Source organism: Aegilops tauschii, chromosome 3, assembly GCF_002575655.3.
Source record: "Aegilops tauschii subsp. strangulata cultivar AL8/78 chromosome 3, Aet v6.0, whole genome shotgun sequence".
Classification (NCBI taxonomy): domain Eukaryota; kingdom Viridiplantae; phylum Streptophyta; class Magnoliopsida; order Poales; family Poaceae; genus Aegilops; species Aegilops tauschii.
The window spans coordinates 370,502,873-370,526,977 of record NC_053037.3 but is presented as its reverse complement, the minus strand read 5'-3'; the positions used below and the strand labels follow the sequence as shown (position 1 = coordinate 370,526,977).

The 24,105-nt window shown below is 45.6% G+C and overlaps 1 protein-coding gene across 1 annotated transcript; it reads right to left on the bottom strand.

Annotated features, from left to right (window-relative positions):
* Positions 1 to 20,497: 20,497 nt before the first annotated feature.
* LOC109744384 (GDSL esterase/lipase At5g45910) lies at positions 20,498 to 23,828 on the bottom strand. Its single transcript, XM_020303496.4, has 5 exons — positions 23,084 to 23,828; positions 22,741 to 22,956; positions 22,498 to 22,649; positions 22,143 to 22,416; positions 20,498 to 21,007 (listed from the first exon to the last, which is right to left on the bottom strand). The coding sequence occupies exons 1-5, from the start codon at positions 23,823 to 23,825 to the stop codon at positions 20,772 to 20,774; spliced, it is 1,620 nt and encodes a 539-aa protein (XP_020159085.2). The 5' UTR covers positions 23,826 to 23,828; the 3' UTR covers positions 20,498 to 20,771.
* Positions 23,829 to 24,105: the final 277 nt, after the last annotated feature.

Sequence of the window (24,105 nt, the reverse complement as noted above, 5' to 3'; positions counted from 1 at the left end):
GCCATCTTTAGACCCATTTTACTAACAATCTTTATCAGCTTCCTCACTTGATGCTGGTTCATCGATATATCATTGCCCCATACGCAGAAAGGGTCGAAACGCGGATCTTTACCAATGACATATGTACCTAAAAGCACCAAGTTAATATTAGAAGCTAAACAGCAATGGCACAATGATGTAGTACAACACTCTTTTATAATATGTCTATATACATCCGTATGTGGTAGTCCACTTGAAATCTCTAAAAAGACAAATATTTAGGAACGGAGGGACTATCTTATAAAATCCAATATACTCACATATTAGATGAATTAACATCTTATATTATGGGCCAGAAGGAGTTTAGTTCGTTCTTAAAAATTATCTGTTGCTGTATCCACGGGTTACAGTTAGTTTGAGCTAGTTCGGGCTCAAATAGCCCTAAAGTATATCCAAACATGAGGGCTAGTTTGAGCTAGTTGCATCTATAACCCACCCAAAAAAACTAGTATCCAACCAAGGAGGTGCTAATTGGAGCTAGTTCTCCTAGTGCATTTATTGTCAATCTAACCCTGCCATCCAAACAACTCTTTGGATGGAGTTCGTTCAGGGTTAGTAATGAGCTAGAAACTAACTCTAACCTCTAGCTAAGTTGTGTATCCAAACAGGGTTGTGTTGTTGCTGTTGCTGCTGCTCTTCTACGTATATGTAGACATCATTAGAACATTAATGTAACACTCTTCCTTGTTGCTATGTAGCCTAGGATTGCATATTTAGACATTAAGTACAGTGCATGTTGCTATGTAGCCTCAGATATATTACATATGGCCCTAGTTAACCTAAGGAAAAAATGGGTTGCAGATATATTCAGTTAAAAGTCCGATTCACCGATTAGTCCCTTATCAGCCGCCGGCCTATCTGGTACCAGCTACGGATATCCTGAACAGTGAGCAGATATAAGCCATGGGATGAAACTAACCTCGATGGAAAACAGCAGTCATTCCCAAAATTGTCCTGTGTAGGTACATCAAGAAGCATGTTAAGCACAACAGGCTAAACATCAGCCAAAATTACACATGGCAGACAAAATAATCTCCAAAAGATAGCTTCAGTGTGCAGGTTTAAGCATGCTAGTAAAGCAAAACAAGTGGAAAGGTGTGCTAACTGCAACAGGCCTAACATTTAACAACAAGCAAACATGGTCATTCAAACTGGTATTGTGCCGGTCTAAGTACACTGGTTATGGTTAAATAAAAATGGAAAGGTGTGTTAACTACAAGATCCAGCAACCGAATGTAGTCATTCATTGTGGTATTGTTGAAACTGGTACTGGTGAAATTGAACTGCACAGTTCATACTTGCACATATAGAACATCACGTTGTGAATAACTGGAATAAACAAGGCATACTACGAACAACCAAAGATAGCATTTGAAACTGAACATATGCTAACTACAAACAACCGAACAATCAAAAAACTTTAAAAGAGGCATATGCTAGCTATAACAGGCTTAACAGCAAGCAAATATATGCATTCCTATCGGTATGTTTAAAACTGGATTGATGAAATGTACTGCACAGTAAATAATTGCACATATAGAGCATCACATTGTGAACAACTAAAATAAACAAATCATGGGTTTCCTCACTTGTCACAGATGGGCTCATTCCCGTGGGAAGAGCACGGACCCTGGATGCGCTCCATGTTGTCGCAGATGGGCTCCTTCCCCTTGGAAGAGCACGGTTGTAGAGTGCCCTCCCTGATGTCGCAGACGGGCGCTTTCCCCTTGGAAGAGCAGATGGGCAATTTCCCCTTGGAAGAGCAGGAGAGGGTGCCCTCCTCGTGGTCGCCGTCGATGAGGTCTGACTTGGAAGCTGTGGATCCCAAGCCAGCGTCGCAGAACGTGTCCTTCAGAAATGACAAAAGGGGCTCGATGGCGATGTAGAATGGCAAATTGTTGAAAGCGAGCCAGAGGAGATCAGCGGCGGGGCCATGGATGAGATCGACGGCGGTTGAACCCGAGGGGTTGGGGGTGGGCCACTTAACCTGTGACACAACCCGCCTCAGGGCGTCGCTGTCGATGACCTCGATGTCATAGCTGGCGGACGAGACATGCCCGCATACTCTAGCCCGCTGTTTGAGTGCCTGCCGCCAATAATGGTCGTCAGCTTCCTCGGCAACGTCGGGCGAAGAGACCGCTATACACCTCTTTTGGGCCAGTCGCTCCTCGAGCTCCACGGGAAGCGTAGCCAGGCTTAGGCTGCGACACTCTAGAGTGGGGGATGGGGATGTGTGGGAAAGGGGGCATTTGGCAGGCGTCATCTAAGAAACTCAGGGCGGCCTGGGTATGGAGATCGGTAGGTAAGCTGCACTAGCAAACCGGCAGATGTTGACAATGGAGGCCTTGCGGCGGCGGCGGCAGCAGCGGCGGGGACTTTGCTAGGGTTTCGAGCGAGGGAGGGGGTGTGTGTGTGTGCGCGCGTGCACGCCGGAGGAGGTTTTGGTGTGTGTGTGTGTGTGGAGGGGGGCGCGGGGTGTTTGAGGAAATGATGTGGGTACTAAAATTTTTACTACACGAGAGTCAAACGCGGGAGTGAAATGCCGGGCTATTGAAAATTTTGATGATAGTGCATCGCACACGGTCCGGAGATAACAACCGTGTGTTATGAAAAAGAAAAACCCTCGAGGCGGGCAGATATTTTTGATGCAGGCGGGATTGGGAACAAGAAACATCACACACGGTCCGGAGATAACAACCGTGTGTTATGAAACAGAAAAACCCTCGAAGCGGGCAGATATTTTTCAGAGGGGGAGCCTCGTGGAGCCCAATGTACTGTGTGGATGTGTGCGTGACAGGTGCACCGGTGTGGCACACGGTTAGTTTGAGTGAACCTTGTCTGTTGCGTCATCCGACTTATCTAATGTTCATAAATTTGGCGAAAAATGACGCGAGAGAGGTTAGAACACGAACACACTTGCATGTGGACCAAATTTATGTATCAAAAGGGTGGTTTGATTTTCATAATACCAAATGCAACTTTGATGTGGCACCTCTCTCGCAAAGCGCACGGTATTGCTTGCTCCCACCCTCTCGTGTCGGCACGAAGGGAATCCTAAGCTATGAATGCATGCCCCCTACCCCTCGACCGAGGTTCACCTAGCAAAGTGCGAAGTAGCTAGCAGCCCCCCTCCTCCCTCGTGTCGGCACGAAGGGAATCCTAAGCTATATATGAATGCATGCCCCCTCCCCCTCAACCGAGGTTCACCTAGCAAAGTGTGGAGTAGCTAGCAGCCCCCCTCCTCCCTCGTGTCGGCACGAAGGGAATCCTAAGCTATATATGAATGCATGCCCCCCCCCCAACCGAGGTTCACCATAGCAAAGTGCAAAGTAGCTAGCAGCCCCCCTCCCTCATGTCGGCACGAAGGGAATCCTAATCTATGAATGCATGCCCCCCAACCGAGGTTCACCTACCAAAGTGTGAAGTAGAGCTAGCAGCCCCCCTCCCTCGTGTCAGCACGAAGGGATTCCTAAGCTATGAATGCATGCCCCCCCCAACCGAGGTTCACCTAGCAAAGTGCGAAGTAGCTAGCAGTCCCCCTCCCTCGTGTCAGCAAGAAGGGAATCCTAGCTAAGCTATGAATGCATTCCCTCCCCCCCCCAACCGAGGTTCACCCTAGCAAAGTGCGAAGTAGCTAGCAGCCACCCCTCCCTCGTGTCGGCACGAAGGGAATCCTAAGCTATGAATGCACATGCCCCAACCCCAACCAAGGTTCACCTAGCAAAGTGCAAAGTAGCTAGCAGCCCCCCCTCGTGTTGCAACGAAGGGAATCCTAAGCTATGAGCATGCCCCCTCCCCCCCCCCCCAACCGAGGTTCACCTAGCAAAGTGCGAAGCAGCTAGCAGCCCCCACCCCCCTCGTGTCGCCACGAAGGGAATCCTAATTAAGCTATGAATGCATGCCCCCCCAACCGAGGTTCGCCTAGCAAAGTGCGAAGTAGCAACCTCCCCCCCTACACACACACACACTTTCAGTCGGCGGGCTAGAGAGGCATATATCTCACCAAGATGGATCGTAAAACGGACCAAGAATAATCCACCTTGGTCGTACAACCTCTCTCTTGTTGTTGGTCAAAGTGATGTTCGCCCATGCAACCCCGGAGATGGGCTAGCTCGCCAATAATCAGGCAAGTAGCTAGTCCCCGAAGACAACCACTGCATGCGTGTGGCCCAAACATATGTATGGAGAGGTGTGTTTTTGAGTAACAATGAACAACTTTGATGCGGCACTGTGATTTCAAACTGGAAATCCCCACACTGAGTGAGGGTTAGGTTGACGATGCATATGTATGTTACACCACACTTCAAGCCAACGACGGGGATTCATATATGCATGCATGCGTGCATAGTATATGCGCTCAAACTTAATTAGGTCTGAATCTCACGATGACCTATATTACGATAACACTAACCAAATGAAGAATCCGCCATGGTAACCTATCTTGTTGTTGGTGAAGATGATCATGGATGTCCACGCGGGCCCACGAATATATAGGTTTGTCACCGATAACCATGCGAGGGAGTGTATCGTTCGAAGGCAACCACTACATGCATATGTATGGAGGTGATGCGTGCATACATGCATGTTTGAATACACAACATTGATCTGGCGCGTGTGTCAAAAATCGTACACTAGCTCCCCACACAGAGCGAGATCGATTCATGATGGTGTCATTGTGCTAGCCACTTCGACTCGATGGGAGGGATTCATGCGTACACATGCATATGTGTCTGCTCAAAGTGTATCATGCATGTCATCCCAGAGAAAAAATAATAATCCCCTCCTAAGTCAAATTAACCTCTCTTGTTATCAGGCAAAAAGAAGTGATGGACCAAGTGGGCCCACAGATGGAAAGCATCGATATCGCTGATAACCACTTAAGTGGGTGCGAGAGGACAACCACCACCGCTTTGCATGTGGGCCAAACATATATATGTTGAATACCCAAAATGCACAACTTTGATGTGCCACATGCCTCAAAAACCGTAAACCATGCACCCACACAGAGCGAGGTTCATATCAAGCGTACTACATATGATGGTCCCCTTCCCCCCTCTTCACTATATGCTCCTTCCGTAATATATGTACAACCCAAAAGAATCCTCATCGATGGTGAAATTAATTAACCTCTCCAGATGTAGGTCAAAGTGATGCATGCATGCATGCATCGACGATGGCCTCGTGGGCCCATAGATGGAAGCGTCACACGTGAGAGTCCTAGCTAGGATATATATGCATGTGGCCCAAAAAGGTGTTGTGTGATGTTTGAATAACCAATTTCACAATTTTGATGTGGCACGTGCCTCGGTAACCAAAAAGTCCCGACACTGAGTGAGGTGTACTTGTTCACGGACGCATACATATAGTATATATGCTAGTCCCCTCCCACCTCTTCGACGCATACTATATACCACCATAACACAAACAAAAAAGATTATACCTTGCTGGTCAAATTAACCTCACTGCCGGCTGTTCGTCAAAGTGATGGACGACGACCTCGCGGGCCCATAGAAAGCGTCACACGTGAGTATCGAGTGTCGTGTAGGACAACCATCGACTGCATGTGGTCAAAACATTTATGTATGAAAGGGTTGTGTAATGTTTTAAATAACGATTTCACGACTCTGATGTGGCACCAGCCTGCCTAACAAAACGGCCAACCCACATGGTGGCTCACAACTCGTAGTGTACTGCGAGCCACCCGCCACCCCCAGACGCACACACCCACACACACACCGCGAATCCACCGCAACTACGATGCATGTTAAATTAATTATCCCGCGGTGAACATACATGTTACCAAAGGAGGGACGTTTTAATTTCAAAAAATTCACAGAGATCATTAAGACATTTCAGTACATTGATTGATTGATTTTCTATGGGTATAATGTGCAAAAATCAAATTTGAGCTACATGCACACGTGACAGTGCACCTAAATGGATTGCAAAAACACATGTGTCTCACTGGGTGCATGTTTACTCCCCGTGCAACAAATTTCAAACATTGAGAATCTTGATTTTTAAATTCTAGTACATCCAAAACTTATTTGAAGTTCATGAAACTTATCGTGTTGTCATATGGACACCAATACAAAGTGGCGTTGTACTTTTTTTTGTCAAATTTGAGACCAGTTTTGATGTAATCTTTATCTAATTACAGACAAGAGATTATTAATAATTGGGAACCAATATCCCAAACAAATTATTTATTCGAACCGCGAGCGTTAGACCAACAATGGATATGTGTCATGCTTTGGTTAAGCAATAAAGCGAAAGCATTAATCATCCAAATAGAAAAACAATATGCGTGTCGCCGCGCGACCCGTGTGGCGTGCGAGCAGGCGTGAGTTGACGGGACGCCGCACAGGCAGATGGGGAGACGTGTGTGCAGGTGTGTGAATTGACGAAGGCGTGCTCGCTGCACAGTGTCATCAGGAGGCGTGTGAGTAGCTGTGTGAAACTTTGGTAGGCATGCCAGCAGTCCGGTGCGCAGGCTCACCGGGAGGCGAGTCATCGGTTTGACCGCCGCCCGCCTCTCTCCCACAACTCCCACTACTCCATATTAATGGTGCGCCCGAGCGGCCGCACCCCCCATCCTCGCTACGCACACACAATCCTCTCTCTCCGCTTGCATCCTCGACGCCGCTATCAGTCCCTCAAAGCCATCAGTGTATGAGGATGCTGCCCAAGCGCCCCATCAGAGGGAGTGGCGACGCCGGGGCTGCTAAAGCACCGGAGCACGGCGTGGAGATGGAGACAGAGGTTGCCGTCACCGCCGGAGAGTTATCGCTGCACCCTGACATCGTCGACGGCGTCGAGCTTCCACAGCCGGAGGCGGAGTTCCACACCGACTCCGACGACCACTCCGGCGACGACTCCGACGACCACTCCAGCGACGACTCCGACGACGACGGACAGCTGGTTAGTCATCTATACCCATTTATGTGTCAAATAGATCATAGGGTTTCTTTGGTTACTCTTGCCTCCCCCTTTTTGGAATAGAAATCCTGTGGTTATGTTCTCCCAATCCGTGAAATCTGAGTAAGTTTCGTTAGATCCGTGTAGTGTATTGATTGTTTCAATGGTACAGGTGATAAGTGATTAGTTGTTTCATCTGTGCAAATGATTTCTGCTAGTAATCCGACTAGGGTTAGTGTTCGTGCTAATAATTCCTAGCCAGGACTTGATAATTGATTTTGAATGACCTACATATGTTTGTGCCATTATTTTCTTCAAGATTGGTCTGTACATAGACGACTGTGCTTAAAAATCGAACCATAATATCTGAATATGTATAAATAAATAGCCATAAATTCCTAATCCTACTTCACAGCATGTAATCAGTGATTTGATGCCAAATTTGTTTTACTATATGTATAGGTGCTGTCTGACGATGTGGACAACGAGGATGAAGATGCCCAGAGGAGGTACAAGAGGCGAATCCTGAGGGAGCTTTATGTGGGAATGCATAACAGGCGTATTAGGACCTGGAACGACGGCTATGGATGCCCATTTTGCAACCACAAGATTCATGACGCGTATCTAAGTGTTCTTGCACATGCAAGAGGATGGGTCGTTGGCTCCTTCAAGCAGAAGTATTCTCGCAGGGTGGCGCACGGCGCGTATGCCGAGTACCTGGAGAAGCTTCAGGATCGTGCCGGCCGCATGTGAGATGAGATGTGGGATGGATCGAACTATGTACGCTTGAGTACTATGCTTAATGACGGTTGAACTATGTACTTATGGTTGAACTATGCTTATGTACATGTACGCTTATTATCTATGTCTGAGTATGATAAATATTTCACCAATTTCCAAAAAAAGTTAAATATTTCACCCAATTTTGATAAAAATTACAACGGGGGACCAATAAACCAGGACGGAGGTAGTACGCCAATCACACACGGTTCCCAAAATTGGAACCGTGTGCAATGACTATCATTTTTCCTGCTGCGTCAATCACACATGGTTCGCTCTAGCAAACCGTCGCCCCCAAAATTCTTTGTGGGACAGAAAATCCTCACCACCCAATTCAAAAAAGAAAAGAGAAAAACCTCACCATCCCCATGTCACAAAAACCCTCACCCCGCCCGCCACCCACCTCGGCCCCTCCAGTACGTTCCCCATTCACACCTGCACAAGCTCCTCCGCGTCTATGCCATAGCACCGCCTATCGCAGCGGTAAACACTTAGCTCGACGCCTGCCGCCGCTGCCAGGCTGCCGACAAAGCCCACCGCATTTCGCCACTTCCGCTTGCCGCCGCCTATCGCCATCGACTTTCTCGATGCTGCTCGCGGTCGACCCAGCTCCGCTCGGTGGGGGAATCTGCCGTACTGAGGGTTCTTTCTCATGGACGATAAGGTAACTAATTTAAGGAGATATTATCTCATCTCTTATCCCAGTTCATATGCCTCCTTTAATCACCCGACGGAAATCGCCCTGAATTCATTTTTATTCGAGCTGATTTGAGGGTTTTCTTTCATTCATAGAATGTACAGTGCGCCGATACTTCAGGACTTGGCGACCGCCGCCAAAGATTCCATCTCATCGTACCAGATAACTTGAGGACGCGTGTTGTATGTTCAATCTCATCCTAAATCGGTTGGCATGGCCTACTTTCCTGAACACATTCTAAATATTGCTACATTTGGATAAAAGGTGCCACATGCACCATATACGTCAAAGGGGATTTTCCCCCTATTCTTTCTATATTAGGCAAATTAATGATGTATTGTTCTTTCGATTACTATCATATTTCCATGACATCATGTTTACCCTATCTGTTTAATTATAGATTTTTGTCCTTCGATTTGAACTGTTGTACAGTTTTTCCAATTTGGGCCCATATTTGCATGTTACCATATTTTCTTTAACAACCCTACCATTTTCTGCAGGACATCCCTCGCTATGCAACAGATTATGTAGTGCACAATTTTTCCCTTTACATACATCAAGGCTCCACGAATGTCATACTGCGCACAAACCATGGATTTACAATCGTTGCTACTGTAAGACTTGATGGACGCGGTGACTCCTATTTTGGCACTGGCTTTTGGAATGAAATTGCAAAGTTTTATGTACTGAAAGCTGGCACTAAAATTGCACTGCACATAGAAGGGCCTGGTCATGAGATATATGCTAACTTCCCCGACAAAATCATCCATCCAAACTTTGTTCGAAGTAAGTTTTCTTTTCAACTATCTGCATATGTTGACTTACCCAGCAATGTCAAATGAATTGTGTAGTATTTAAGCAACCAATTGTTATTTCCTTATCTTACTATATTCCTACCTAATAACTTCTAGTTACCAATACACTTTTCTATTGCCCTGTTTAAACTAAATATTCCCTGTACTCCCATTTCTATCAGAAAGCGCCGCTGACAAGGAGACTCCGGAGGTGGAGAACGGGGCTGGCAACAAGCGGAGGCGGGGCGAGCTAGAACCGCAAGCGACTCCAGCAGGCCTAGACTTAATCAGCAGCCTCCCCGATGATATGTTGAGAGTCATCATCTCCCTCCTCCCAATCAAATATGGGGTGCGGACAACCCTCCTTTCCCGGCGGTGGCGCCCCCTATGGAACTCCAGCCCTCTTGACCTCATCGACACCCACGAGCTCTGCCATGGCTATCGCAAAAGCTTGGATGCGTTCTCCAAGATCCTCGGCAGTCACCTTGGCCCAACCAAAGGCCTTAGAATGAGCAAGTTTTGTTCCAACGGCAAGGACCGAGCCAAGCTTGACGACTGGTTCCGATCCCCCGCCCTAGATCAGCTCGAGGAGCTCACTTTTGATGATGGGCATATGCGGTCGCTGCCAACGTCCGCACTCCGCCTCGCGCCCACGCTGCGCGTCGCCAAGTTCAGGAACTACCATTTCCGGCCCCTTAATGACGCGCCCGCTCTTATTCTACCACGACTGAAGCACCTCGAGCTCGTCGCCGTCTGCCTCTCAAAGGGTGACATGGAGCGCCTGCTCCGTGGCTATACTGCACTCGAGTACCTTCGTCTTCAGGCGATCAATGGGTTGAGTACCTTCCACATCACCTCCATGACTCTCCGAACTATTTATGTGTGTTTCTGGTGTGGCAGGAAGACATCACAAAAGTTGGACCACGGTATGGTCATCCAGGACACACCTGCACTCGAGAGATTACTTGTAGTTGATCAAGAAGGTCCAACAAGAATCAATGTCATTTCTACGCCGAAATTGATAGTGGTGGGCTACTCATCTGACAAATACTCCGAACTTGTTATTGGATCCACCCGTTCAGGTACAGCAGCCGCCTTCTACCTCTCCTTCTACAAATTAACATTATTTCTAATTTTGAAGATGTTTGTTTGTCTGTCATTCAGAAAATGATTCCGACAAGCTTGACCCGGAAACTGCGCACAGTGAAGGTCTTGGCACTAGAATCTATCAGGCCCGACCCGGAGCAAGTTGTCAGTTTCCTAAGATGCTTTCCGTGCCTGGAGAAGCTATATATCGAGGTGATGTTCCTTTCCTGTTAAATGTTAACCATAAGGGAGTTCGATTTGTGACACCTTTTTCCAAGTTTACAATGACAATGTACTACGATTTCTGAAGGTTCTTTTGGAGGATTTCAGTACATACATGCCCCCCCCCCCATATTGGTTGCTTGATCCATATGGTTACAATCAATAAGCATTTCTCCTTTGGATTCATCTGTACTAGTTTTCTTAGGGAACTTTTCATCCACTCCAACCTCTTGTGAAGAAGGATACATTTTTCTAGAATGTAATCAAATGCCCATGTTAATCATGTCAGATCGAAGATGGCATGTTAGTGCATTTTACAAATCCTGCAAACCAAATAGCTAGTCCTGTAGTAATGTTCAAAACTGCATGTAGGCACTAACACGTTTTCTTCTTTTGTAGATAAGATTAGGCCCAGTGGTGGATAATGTGATACAATATAACAATCACGTCGAATGCCTAGATCTGCATCTCTCAGAAATTACTTTGAACTCCTACCGAGGGACCTTACCGGAGATTATATTCGCCAGGTTCTTTGTTCTCAGAGCAAGGGTGCTGAAGGAAATGAGGTTTGCCCTACATTTATTTCGCAAAAATGAATGGTCTGTTGATCAGCGCCGGCGCCTGCGGCAGAATGGAGTAGGCTCCAAAAATGCTGAATTTCATTTTGGAACTTTGGATGACAGAGTAATCGGAAGTCATCGGGTCAATTCCATACATGACTTCTCAGTGGCTGGCCCCTTTGCAAAAATTGTGAGGTTTCGAAGCCAGGCTTAGAAGTGGTGATATTAGTTTGAACCTCTCTGATATCCATGTTCAGTGCATCAGCGCGAGCGTTTGCAGCTGATGAGCTGAATTTCATTTCTAATATCAGTTTGAACCTTGTAATCTTCGAATTTGAGACATATAACTCTGGAATATGAACCTTGTAACATTTCGAGCTTTTGTGGTACAATCGTTGAAATGGCATCGTATGAGACTCGTATGTTGCTAGCACTACTTTGACCTTAATATGCAAAGGTCTTAGATTTTATTAACCATTCTCGAATCAGTTTACCTTGTCAATCTCACAGCACACGATCTGTATAGCTAACTCGACTGCGATCTTCGACATTATTGCACACAATTGGTTTCTTCCATCATGTGCATTGTAGAGCGCAGAATTAATTATCGCACTCGAGTGTCCACGACTGGGGTGCGGTGTTGTCAAGCGTGCACTGGATTCTGGAATCCTCCGCTATGAACGTCGTGACAAGACGTGACGATTACAGGCCGGCCGGCCCCCATTTATTATTACAGCGGCCATTTAATCTACCCTTGTGTCTCTTCAACCTTTCGATCGCGCCCCACCATTGCAAGAAGCACACCCACCACGAGAAATTCTTAGAGGGTATCCTACGCGGCTCCAATGGCGCTCCGAGCGGTTGCCGACGACGAGCAGCAGTTCACCATGCGTGCCGTGGTGGACACCCACAGAAGGTTCATGGACCTCTCGGTGGTGTACACCAACGACCCGGTCTGGGCGGAGCACTCCATCCACATCATGGAGTTGTTGCTTGCCGAGGAGAAGTACAAGGTGGTCGGGTTCGACCTCGAGTACACCCGCGCTCGTGTCGGGTCTCATCCCAAGGTCGTCGTCGCCCAGATGTGCGTGCGCCACCACGACCTCGTCTACCACTAATGCCTGGCCATAAGGCCTTGCGAGCGTTTCGCCAGGTTTGTCAACAGCCCCCACTACATGTTCGCTACGGTGGACATCACCAACGATGTAAAGGCGCTCGAGAGTTCGGGCATCGCCTGCCAGAATCTTGTCGACATCCAGGGCCAATACAAGATCTGGGGCAGCAAGGAGCATGAGAAGGACTCACTGGTTCACCTCGACGAGGCCATCATCGACCCATACTACAGAGACATGAAGGATTCGTGCAACAAGGACAAGCGTGCCTGGCACTTGGCCTGGATGGAGAAACTCGACAAAGCTCACGTCGTGTACGCGGCCAAGGAGGCATACACGAGCTACGACATGTACCGGCGGATCGTTGACATGAGGAAGTCCCTCCTTCCCCAAAACGGCCAGGGATCCAGCCAGAAGCAGAGCAATGGCAAGCGTCGTCGCAACAATAAGTAGATGATTAGATCCTCATTTCTCCTACTTTAGTATGCATGTAATTGCTTACTTTGGTGTGTGCAAATGTTATGTGTGTAGTCACTTGTGTAATTGTATGCTTAATTTGGTTATGCAATGCTGTCTTTTTAAGTATATATGTTGATGCTCTGTAGACAGAACGTAGATGGTGTGCGGACAAAGAAAATCACATCGCACACGGACTAAACAATGGAACCCGTCGGTGATGTTTTCATCAATCACTCACAATTGTATACCAGCAATCGTTTGCTCACAACACACACGTCTTGTTAGCAGCAACCGTCTGTGTTCTTATCGGTCTTCAGACACATTTCTGATTACAGACCTGTTTGCCGCGTATCACACACATCTTGTTAAGTTGAACCGTTTATGTTCTCATGTCTCAACACAAACAGTTCATCCGAGTGAACCGCATGTCGTATATCGCACACACCTTTAATCTGGCTGACCGTTTCTTTTGTGTTGCCTAATCACAAACAGTTCATCCGAGTGAACCGTATGCTGTGTATCGCACACGCCTCCATCTGGCTGCCCGTTTCTTTTGTTACTCCTCATCGCAAACAGTTCGTTGAACTGAACCGTATGCCCTTCATCGCACACGCAACTAAAACCTGAACCGTGTTTGATGCATTCATCATCGCAAACGTTTTACACATTTCTCACGGTTTTCATACAGCACCGTTTGCGATTATGGCATCGCACACAGTTTCTCGAAGGGTCTCTGATCATAGTGTCGCGTTAGCAGCATCCTGCAGTAGTGCCAGAACGGGCTCTAGATTGGTTTTTTCGTGGCTACAGAGCCTTGCGGCGGCGGAGCTTCTGATCTAGGTTAACCCCAAGGGTTTTTGGAATATTTGGGAATTTATAGGGTAAAGAGGGGGTGTGGGAGGCCACCGAGGTGGGCACAACCCACCTGGGCGCGCCTGGGCGCCCAGGCATGCACTGGTGGGTTGTGCCCCCCTCGGGGCACCCCCCAGGTGCTGCTCTGGCCCATTGGATGTCTTCTGGTCCATAAAAAATCCACAAAAAGTTTCGCGGTGTTTGGACTCCGTTTGATATTGATTTCCTGCGATGTAAAAAACAAGCAAAAAACAGCAACTGGCACTGGGCACTGGGTCAATAAGTTAGTCACAAAAATGACATAAAGTTGCTATAAAATGATTGTAAAACATCCAAGAATGATAATATAACAGCATGAATACTTCATAAATTATAGATACATTGGAGACGTATCATCGTGCCAAGATACCTTGTGGGCCCCCTGTGGCACCTCTTCGCGTGATTCCAGCTCTGAAAATTCTTATAAATAGGGAAACCCTCAAAAGTTAACCTAGAACTTCCGCTCCGCCGCCGCAAACCTCTGTTCCGAAGAGATCCCATCTAGAGCCTTGTTCCGGCACCCTACCGGAGGGGGAAATCATCACCGATGGTCATTTTCATCATCTCGGAGGTCACTGCTACCTCTTGAGCTTGTGTTGGTTTTTCCCTTGAAGAGGAAAGAGTGATGCAGCAAAGGAGCATAAGTATTTCCCTCAGTTTTGAGAACCAAGGTATCAATCCAGTAGGAGACTACGCAACAAGCCACCGAATACCTGCACAAACAAACACCAACTTGCAACCAACGCGACAAAGGGGTTGTCAATCCCTTCACGGTTATTCGCAAAGTGAGATCTGATAGAGATAGAAAATGGTAAAGTAATATTTTTGGTATTTTTGGTTTATGGAACGGAAAGTAAAGATTGCAAAATAAGGGAACGGCGACAGAAATTGGCAAGTTGACGGGAAACTAATATGATGTAAAATAGACCCGGGGGCCATAGATTTCACTAGAGGCTTCTCTCAAGATAGAAATTATTATGGTGGGTGAACAAATTACTGCCGAGCAATTGATAGAAAAGCGCAAAGTTATGACGATATCTAAGGCAATGATCATGAATATAGGCATCACGTCTGTGTCAAGTAGACCGAAACGATTCTGCATCTACTACTATTACTCCACACATCGATCGACTCATGCCTGCATCTATAGTATTAAGCTCATAAGAACAGAGTAACGCATTAAGCAAGATGACATGATGTAGCGGGATTAACTCAAGCAATATGATGAAAACCCCATCTTTTTATCCTCGATGGCAACAATACAATACGTGCCTTGCTGCCCCTACTGTCACTGGGAAAGGACACCACAAGATTGAACCCAAAGCTAAGCACTTCTCCCATTGCAAGAAAAACCAATCTAGTTGGCCAAACCAAATCGATAGTTCGAAGAGACTTGCAAAGATATCAAATCATGCATATAAGAATTTAGAGGAGATTCAAATAATATTCATAGATAAGCTGATCATAAATCCACAATTCATCTGATCTCGGCAAACACACCGCAAAAGAGTATTACATCGAATAGATCTCCAAGAACATCGAGGAGAACTTTGTATTGAGAATCAAAGAGAGAGAAGAAGCCATCTAGCTACTAGCTATGGACCCGTAGGTATGAAGTAAACTACTCACGCTTCATCGGAGAGGCAATGGTGTTGATGTAGAAGCCCTCCGTGATCGATCCCCCCTCCGACAGGATGCCGGGAAAGGCCCCAAGACGAGATCATATGGGTACAGAAGGTTGCGGCGGTGGAAAAGTGGTTTCGTGGCTCCCCTAGATGTTTTTGGGGTGTAAGAGTATATATAGGAGGAAGAATTAGGTCAGGGGAGCTACAAGGGGCCCACAAGGTTGGGGGCGCGCCCTCCGCCCTTGTGGCCGCCTCGAGGCTCCTCTGACTTGCACTCCAAGTCTCCTGGGTGTCTTTTGGTCCAAGAAAAATCATGGCGAAAGTTTTATTTCGTTTGGACTCCGTTTGGTATTCCTTTTCTGCGAAACTCTAAAACAAGGAAAAAACAGAAACTGGCACTGGGCTCTAGGTTAATAGGTTAGTCCCAAAAATCATATAAAATAGCATATTAATGCATATAAAACATCCAAAACAGATAATATAATAGCATGGAACAAACAAAAATTATAGATACGTTGGAGACGTATCAGTCACCATGACGAGGAGGGAGCAGTTCACCCTCCGGGCTGAGGGTATGTACAAGTAGCTATGTGTTTGATCTCTCTCTCTCTCTCTCTCGTGTTCTTGATTTGGCATGATCTTGATGTACCACGAGCTTTGTTAATATAGTCACATCATATGGTGTTTCTTCCTCTCTACCTTGTTGTGATGAATTGAGTTTTTACCATTGAGGTTTCACTATTATCGGATTGAATACTTTTTGGATTTGAGAACACTTGATGTATGTCTTGCATGTGGATACCCATGGTGACAATGGGGTGTTCTATTGATTCACTTGATATAGGTTTTGGTATTCAACTTGCGGATTGTCGTGACATTGGGGTAATCTATGCATAGGGGTTGATACACGTTTTCGTTCTTCTTTCTCCGGTAGAAATCTTGGGGCACTCTTTGAAGTTCTTTGTGTTGGATTGAATATTATGAATCTGAAGTTGTTTGATGCATATCGAATAATCAACTCACGGATACTTGTGGTGACATTGGAGTATCTAGGTGACATTAGAGTTGGTTGATGTGTATCATATGGTGTTATTTTAGTATGAACTCTAGGGCTGTTTGTGACACTTATAGGGATGGCTCAATAGACTGATCGGAAAAGATAACTCTGAGGTGATTTCATACCCTACAATAATTCCATCTTATGTTCTCCGCTAGATAAGAACTTTGGAGTGATTTTTTGTCACACGTTGAGGGATTGTTATATGATTCAATTATGTTAGCATTGTTGAGAGATTGCACTAGTGAAAGTATGAACCCTAAGCCTTGTTTCTAAGCATTGCAATACTGTTTGTGTTCACTTTTATTACTTGCTACCTTGCTATTTTTATATTTTTAGATCACAAAAACCTATATCTACTATCCATACTACACTTGTATCACAATCTCTTCCCTGAAGTGATGCACCTATACAATTTATCATTGTATTAGGTGTGTTGGGGACACAAGAGATTTCTTGTATTTGATTGCAAGGTTGTTTGAGATAGACTATCTTCATCCTACGCCTCACATGGATTGATAAACCTTGGATCATCCACTTGAGGGAAAGTTACTATTGTCCTACAAAACTCTGCCTTTTTGGAGGCCCAACATGAGTCTACAAGAATAAATTGTGTAATAGACATCAAGCTCTTTTCTGGCGCCTTTGTCGGGGAGGTGAGTGCTTGAAGGTATATCTTTAGATCTTGCAATTGAATCTTTTAGTTTCTTGTTTTATCACTAGTTTGGTTTATAAAAGAAAACTACAAAAAATGAAAGTGAGGTTGCCTCATATTCTTCGTCTTTATAAAGTGTTTCTTGAAAATGATGGATCGGAAAATTGTGCCAAAGTGTTAGAAGAAGAATTCAATAAAATGTTTGGCATAAAATCCATGAATGCTAAGCATGATTGCAATGTTGCAAGTATGAATTCTTTGTATATTCATGATGATAGTGATATGCAAAGCCATAAGCTTGGGGATGCTATATTTGATGAAGATGATATTTTTAGTTCCCCAAGTTTTGATGTGCAAATTTGTTATAATGATTATATGCCTCCTATTTATGATTGCAATATTTACGAAAGTGGGTTTGGAATAGTGTCAACTTTAGATAACAATTATCCCACTATTTTGGAGGGTATTGAATCTTATTATAATGATAAAAGTGGATTTGGTGAGATCGTGACTTTATTTAGTGTTGAATCCACTATTTTGAAAGATGTTTTAATTGATTGTGACAACAAAGTTGCTATCTATGATGATTATGGTGATGACATGTATGCTATAAAGAGTAATGATAACCATGAAACTTACCATCATGATTTTAATGTTCAATTTGATTATGGAAATCAACTATCCCATGATAGTTATTTTGTTGAGTTTCTTCCCACTACTATTAATGAGAAGGAAATTGCTTATGTGAAGAGTAGTAAAATTTCTATGCTTATAAATCATGAAAAGAATGCTTTATGTGATAGCTATATTGTTGAATTCATTCATGATGCTACTGAAAATTATTATGAGAGAGGAACATATATTTCTATATATCTCAATAATATCAAGTTTTCTCTCTTTATGTTGAAAGTTTTGAAGTATCGCCTGTTTTGCCTTCCTATGCTAGTTGATTCTTGCTCCCATATATTGTTTGCTCACAAAATCCATATGAATAGGAAGTGGGTTAGGCTTAAATGTGCTTGTCGTGTGATTCATGATGCTCTCTTTGTGTTTCAATTCTTTACTTTTACGTGAGCATCATTGAAATCATCATGCCTAGTTAAAAAGGCATTAAAGAAAAGCGCTTGTTGGTATATAACCCAACATTTACCCCTACTGTTTTTATGTGTTCACAATGATTAATCTACTGTAGTAGTCATGTTTTATAGCTTTTGTTTCAATAAAGTATCAAGTAAAGCCTTTGGGATAGTGTGGATGATCGTTGAATTGATTCTGTGCAAAAACAGAAACTTTTGCGCCCAGTAACAGAATTGTTTAAAATCACTGGAGCGTCAATTTTTTTTGAATTTTTTACACATGATTGATATACAAATTGCATACGTTTTCCTAATGTTTCAGAATTTTCCGAGTTACAGAAGTATGGTTGTTGTTCAGATCATTACAGACAGTTCTGATCTTGACATATTCTATTTTTAATGCATAGTTTGCTTGTTTTCTAGTTTCTATGGCTTATATTGGTCAATATAAATTGTAGAATTGATAGGGTACATTAGGCATTTTTTGAACAATTATGAATCTTGTATTGACAATATCAAAGTGAATGATTTGCTCTTTATCATACTAACCTATCTTGTGAAGTTTTGTTAAGTTTTGTGTGATTGAAGTTTTCAAGTTCTGGGTGAGATATTGATATGAGGAGAATAAGGAGTGGCAAGACCCTAAGCTTTGGAATGACCAATGCACCCCAAGGTAGTATTCAAGGAAGATCCAAGCGTCCAGGCTTGGGGATGCCCCGGAAGACATCCCCTCTTTCGTCTTCAAAATTATCGGTAACCAGACTTGGACCTATATTTTTATTCTTCACACGATGTGTGTTTTGCTTGGAGCGTCATTTAATTTTGTTGAGATTTTCTTGTGTTATTTGGAATAATGTTTTGTATCTTTTATTTCAATAAAAATGTCAAAGTATAGTCTTTAACATGCTTATTTTGCAAGTCTAAATGTTGCTGTTTGAAAACAAAAAGTTTCTTCTATTGTCTAAATTCTTCAGAAAAGTCAGAAGGTGATAAAACTTGAAACTTTTGCACAGTAAGCTCTAACAAATTTTTCTACAGTGTGGTAATTTTTCAGAATTTTTGAAGTTAAATAAGTATGGATCTTTCTTCATCCTTTACAGATTGTTCTGTTTAGACAAATTGTTGTTATGTTTACATTATATGCATATGTTTGCTTGTTTAATGATTCTATTTGAGGATAGGAGTATTAAATACGCAGAGGCATTTAGTATGCAATGTTAAATATTAATTTTAGTGATTTGTTACAGTAGATAATGATAAGGTTTTTGCATTGATTTATACTAACCTATCTCACGAGTTCTTGTTAAGTTTTGTGTCGATGAAGTTTTTGAGATTTAGGAAAATCGTGATATGAGAGGAATTAAGAAGACACAAGAGCTCAAGCTTGGGGATGCCCAAGGCATCTCAAGATAATATTCCAAGAAGTCTTAAGCATCTAAGTTTGGGGATGGCCCGGTAGGCATTCCACCTTTCTTCATCGATAATTATCGGTTAATATCGATTGAGCCTAAGTTCTTGCTTCTTCGCATGAGACGTGCTATTCTTGGAATGTCATTTTTTTTGTTTGCTCTTTGAATAAAATACTTAAGATCTGGAAAAAAATTAAGAGAGAAAGTCATCGGGCAGAGCATCTGCTTGTGGCTCCATCGGTCGGGGGCGGACGGTTGGGCCAAAGTCGAGGCCTTGGTGTGGTCCTGGGGTTGTCTGGTTGCAGGGCGGGGGCTCTGGCGACGAGAGGCGCAACGTTTGGGGGCGGAACGTATGTCTCAAGTGCGGGCGAGCAACCATGGCCACGCGGGTGGTGTGGTTGACGGAGTTAGGGTGCGACAGAGGGGTGTGAGCGCCAGGGCACATCACTTGTCCGGTCCTTTGATTGGCCGACGGTGGCGGTGGCCGTTGACGCCGTATCCTTCCTGAAGGCTCCGTCGTAGCATTCACACTCCTGTCGTTTTGCTCCAGGTGAAAACATGATCTACTGGCCCTGTTCAAGAATTCGTCCGATTAACCAGTTAAATTGTCGATTAATCCCTACTCATTGGGTCACCGAGTAGCCGATAAACTGATAAATCGTCCGATTAATTGATTACATGGCCGATTAGCCTATTAATCCCCTACTCGCCAGCCAACCGAGCAGGTACCAGTTAACGATTTTCTCAACAATGTCTACTGGATCGGGCGGTGACGGCTATCCAGGGTCGTACCCTTCTGGGAGGCACCGTTTTATAGGCATGGCTTCGTTGTTGTCCGGCTCGCCTCTTTATGGTCGCTCCAAACGGTTTTGCTTGGTTTTCGATGGGGTGGTGTGCCCGGCCCTTTGTATCTTGCCTTGGATGTATATTGTGTGCGGTGGTGGCGTGTTTTTGTATCGGTTTTAATCGATGATGGTTGCTTTATAATATAAAGCGAGTGAAACCCTTTTTCGGCAGCCATGTGCATAATATGGTTTTCAGCATGTATTTGCTTAGTCTGTCCCAGATGAGACACGTATACAAGAAGGCAAAAAAAAACGATGCAGGCTTCCAAACACACCCTCAAAGATTCTGTAGTATCGTATTTCCCAGAGGCAATATTCGTAATCATGGTGTTCATTACATTTTACATTTATACCACCTCACAGATAAAACAAATCATGCTTTTGGTATCCCCTATTTCACCTTTGTACCCCACTTGCAATGAATTCAATCAAATGAAAATATACAGGTATGAACCATTGGGACTATATGGAAGAACTACTTTCCCTTCTCCAGTTTAGTGTGCTATTCTCAGACGCTCTACAGGTGCAACAGCAGAGGTGGAATGCTCACGAGGACTGAACAATCGGTTGGTCTGCGAAAGGGCCATATAGCCAACCCCTGGCGATATGACCATAAGCAGCCTCCGTCAAGTGAATACCGTCCCAGCTCCAGTGGGTCGTTGGGTCAGCACAGGCAGTGGCACCAGGCTCCCCGCATTTGGCTGTCACGTTGAAGTTGTAAGCGGCTTTGGCAACGGACCCAGGAGCCCCACAGCATGCCCTAGGTAACTGCTTGTAGAATCCTGAATTATAAAGAGGAAATGGTTAGCCCCCTGCATTGTGCCATTTTCATCAACAATAAAGCATCTGCATACTTCCGATTTAGTAGGTGAGACAGAAACATCGTCCCTGCCAGCAAGATTAGGTTGGCAGAGGCATGCCCTGAGAAAGTACACGGTGTACTTTCTGTTACAAGGCAACACTGAAATGGAAACTCTAGAGGACGAGTACATGGGATCTAGATATGGCAGGGACATGTATTGACAAAATGCGCTACCATCCAGTACTCTAAACTAAAGAAGATCTTCTTCGAAAAGAGAAAACTAATAAGGGAAAGATACAAGCATAAATCGTGTTAATTGCCAATAAGTTAAGCAAGCAAACAGATGAAGCCATACATTGGGAGAAGTATACACAATAAAAAGGAAGTGACTTCCTGATACAAGAAAACACGTGTTTACAGTTCATGGTGTACATATGCGTTTTGAGTTAAGGTTATAAGGATATTACAGTGACCTGTACAACTCATACACCAGCATTTTACTGTACTAGAACACTAAATGCAAAAAACGTGAGTCCTTTAGTCTAGGTGGGAGTACGGGCAGGTTGTGTAAGTTGTGATTGGAGTAGATGATCTAACCATCCCAACTATTAGCCCCACATGACCACTAAACAAGACAGCTACCAATTGGACAAGCTTTGAAGTACTAATTGAAGTGATAGCTAGTACCCCTTTACAGACTAGATAAATGATCCTAGAGCATCGGATTAGCAACCTTTGCTTCTAATATACTCTGAACATGGGTGAAGGTGCTTGAGTTGATATTCTGGCTGCCAGTTGTGTTCGCCATTTTTGTATTATATGCTATGTGCTCCAATCCAGGCGAAAGCATCTCTTGCTCTCTGCCCAGATCTGAACTGTCTAATTATTTATAGTATTGTGTTCCTTTCAAGGCGAACGGAAGGAAATCGCTGACTGCCTAACAGTTGACTTTACACCAGACAAAAATAAGCACATGCACACTAATTAATATCCATCTACAGTGATTAGTAGCACACCAGTAAGAAGATATGCATACAAACGAACCAATTTGCAAATCACTGAATTCTGATGCTCAATGAGTTAGCTATGGCAAAAGTTGAGGTGTTAGAACTAACCAAACTTCTCAGGCTGGAGCATGAACTGGACAACCGGCGTGTAGTAGTCGCCGTATATGATCCGCACATTGGGGTGCTTGGGCCGGAGCTTCTCGAGTGCTCTCTTGAGGTGTGCGTTGTGCACCCATGAGAAGGTGTTGTACTGACGGATGCACCCGCTCCGGGCGCCATACTCGTGGGCTGGCATGTCGAGCATGTTCAGGTACACGGGGAAGCACCCAGTTGGCATCACCCCTGGCACGATGAGATCCACTGCCCCCTCGGCGATCAATTCCTGCACCATACCGTACATGAGCAATCGTGGTTGACAGCGAGCAAACAGATATGTAAGTAACAAGGAAGAAGCAATGGCTACCTCGACGCCATCGGAGATGCCCTGGATGACATCCGGCATGAACTTGTACGCCTCTGTGAGGCCCTTCCCGGCGAACAGGGGCGCGTTGTAGTCGTTGCCACCGAACTCGCCGACGACGAACAGCGAGTTGGCATAGAACTCCTTGCATTCTTCTGCAAAAACATTACAAAATCACCAATTAGTTGATCACAATCCAGCACGTATATGTCTGCAAAGGTGGGATTGCTTTTGACGTTTATTTACCCTTGGTGCCGTTGCAGAAGAAAGGCTTGAGGTCACGGAACCACTGGATTTGGGTCATGAGGGCGCCGGAGTTCCAGACGACGGCGCCGAGGCCCCTGGCCTCGAAGTAGGGCGTGTCGAGCGCGGTGGCGCCGGTGATGGCGAAGTTGGCACCGTGACTCAAGTCGGAGCGATTGGCCTTGGACGGCGGCAGCAGGGGCAGCCCGAATTCCTGCGCTGCAGTGGCGGTGGCCGATCGAGCAAGCGCGTCAGTTGAGGACCCACCGAATCTCGGAGGCAGAGGAAGCAAGCAAGCAAGAGAAGCAACCAAACCAAAATCAAACACGGCAGTCAGTCAACTCACCCAGGTGGTCGATGACGAGGCGGCCGTCGGAGCAGCGGCCGGTGGGTTTGCCGAAGTAGGTCTGGCCGTAGGGCAGCCTGGCGGTGGCGAGGATGTCCGGCACGCCGTTGGCGATGAGGTTGCCGGCGTCGGCCAGCGAGTCCCCGAAGTTGAACAGCGCCCGGTACTTCCCCTTGGCCTTCCCCTTGGCCGCGCCCGCCTCCCCGGCCGCCGCCGCGAGGACGACGACCGCGAGGAGAACCGCGAGCGCCTCCCTTCTCCCCATGCCGGCCGCTCCTCGGGCGTGTGTGTGTGTGGGTCGGTCGGTTCCACGCGGGGCGGGAGAGAGCAGAGGAGGAAGAGAAGCGGGAGACGGAAGACGAGGCAGGTGGGTCGAACCGCTCGCTCGGTCGTCGCTGTTTGTAGGAGAGGAGAGGAGGGACGCTGTGCTGCCTGCTGGCGTGGCCTGGCCGGCCGGTGGCGGCTGCTCGTGTGGCGCTTTCCCCGGTTGCCGAATTTTAAAACCACACCAGCAGGAAAATGACAGTGCGCCATCACCCACCAACCACGAACCAATCGTGTTCCGTTCCCGTTCCCGTTCCGAAAGAGAGAAAGAAAAATGGAAGCTGGTGGCACCAAATGGGTCAAATACAAATCGGGCTGGGTTTGGTACGGAATATTTGGTTAGGTGGATAATACTTTTCTCTACCGCCCGCGATGCACGGTGACATAACATGGGATCGGAAAAGAAATCGACCCCCATGCATACGCATGTTTCCCCCCTAATCTCGGTAGGTGGGAAGTCAGCAGCCAGCCAGCGCCAAAGACCAAACGCTTCCAAAGCAAAGCAAGTTGGTCTAATAATTATATGACAATAGTAGCCATATAAAAATACGGGGAACGTTCCTACTCCACTGACTCCACCGACTGGCTTCTCACGCCGCGCCGTCCGATCTCCGAGGGCTCGATCCCAGCGCATGCGCGGGGTTTGTTGTGCCACGCATGTGCCTGGTCCCCGGGCGGCCCACCTCTGTCCATTTTTT

What these genes read in the sequence shown, in the direction of transcription:
- LOC109744384 (XM_020303496.4), bottom strand. Translation starts at nt 23,825, where the DNA reads ATGGGGGTCGATTTCTTTTCCGATCCCATGTTATGTCACCGTGCATCG. An exon ending in CCTCGTCATCGACCACCTGG is followed by an intron (nt 22,957 to 23,083) that starts GTGAGTTGACTG and finishes CCGCCACTGCAG; the next exon opens with CGCAGGAATTCGGGCTGCCC. An exon ending in GCATCTCCGATGGCGTCGAG is followed by an intron (nt 22,417 to 22,497) that starts GTAGCCATTGCT and finishes GGTATGGTGCAG; the next exon opens with GAATTGATCGCCGAGGGGGC.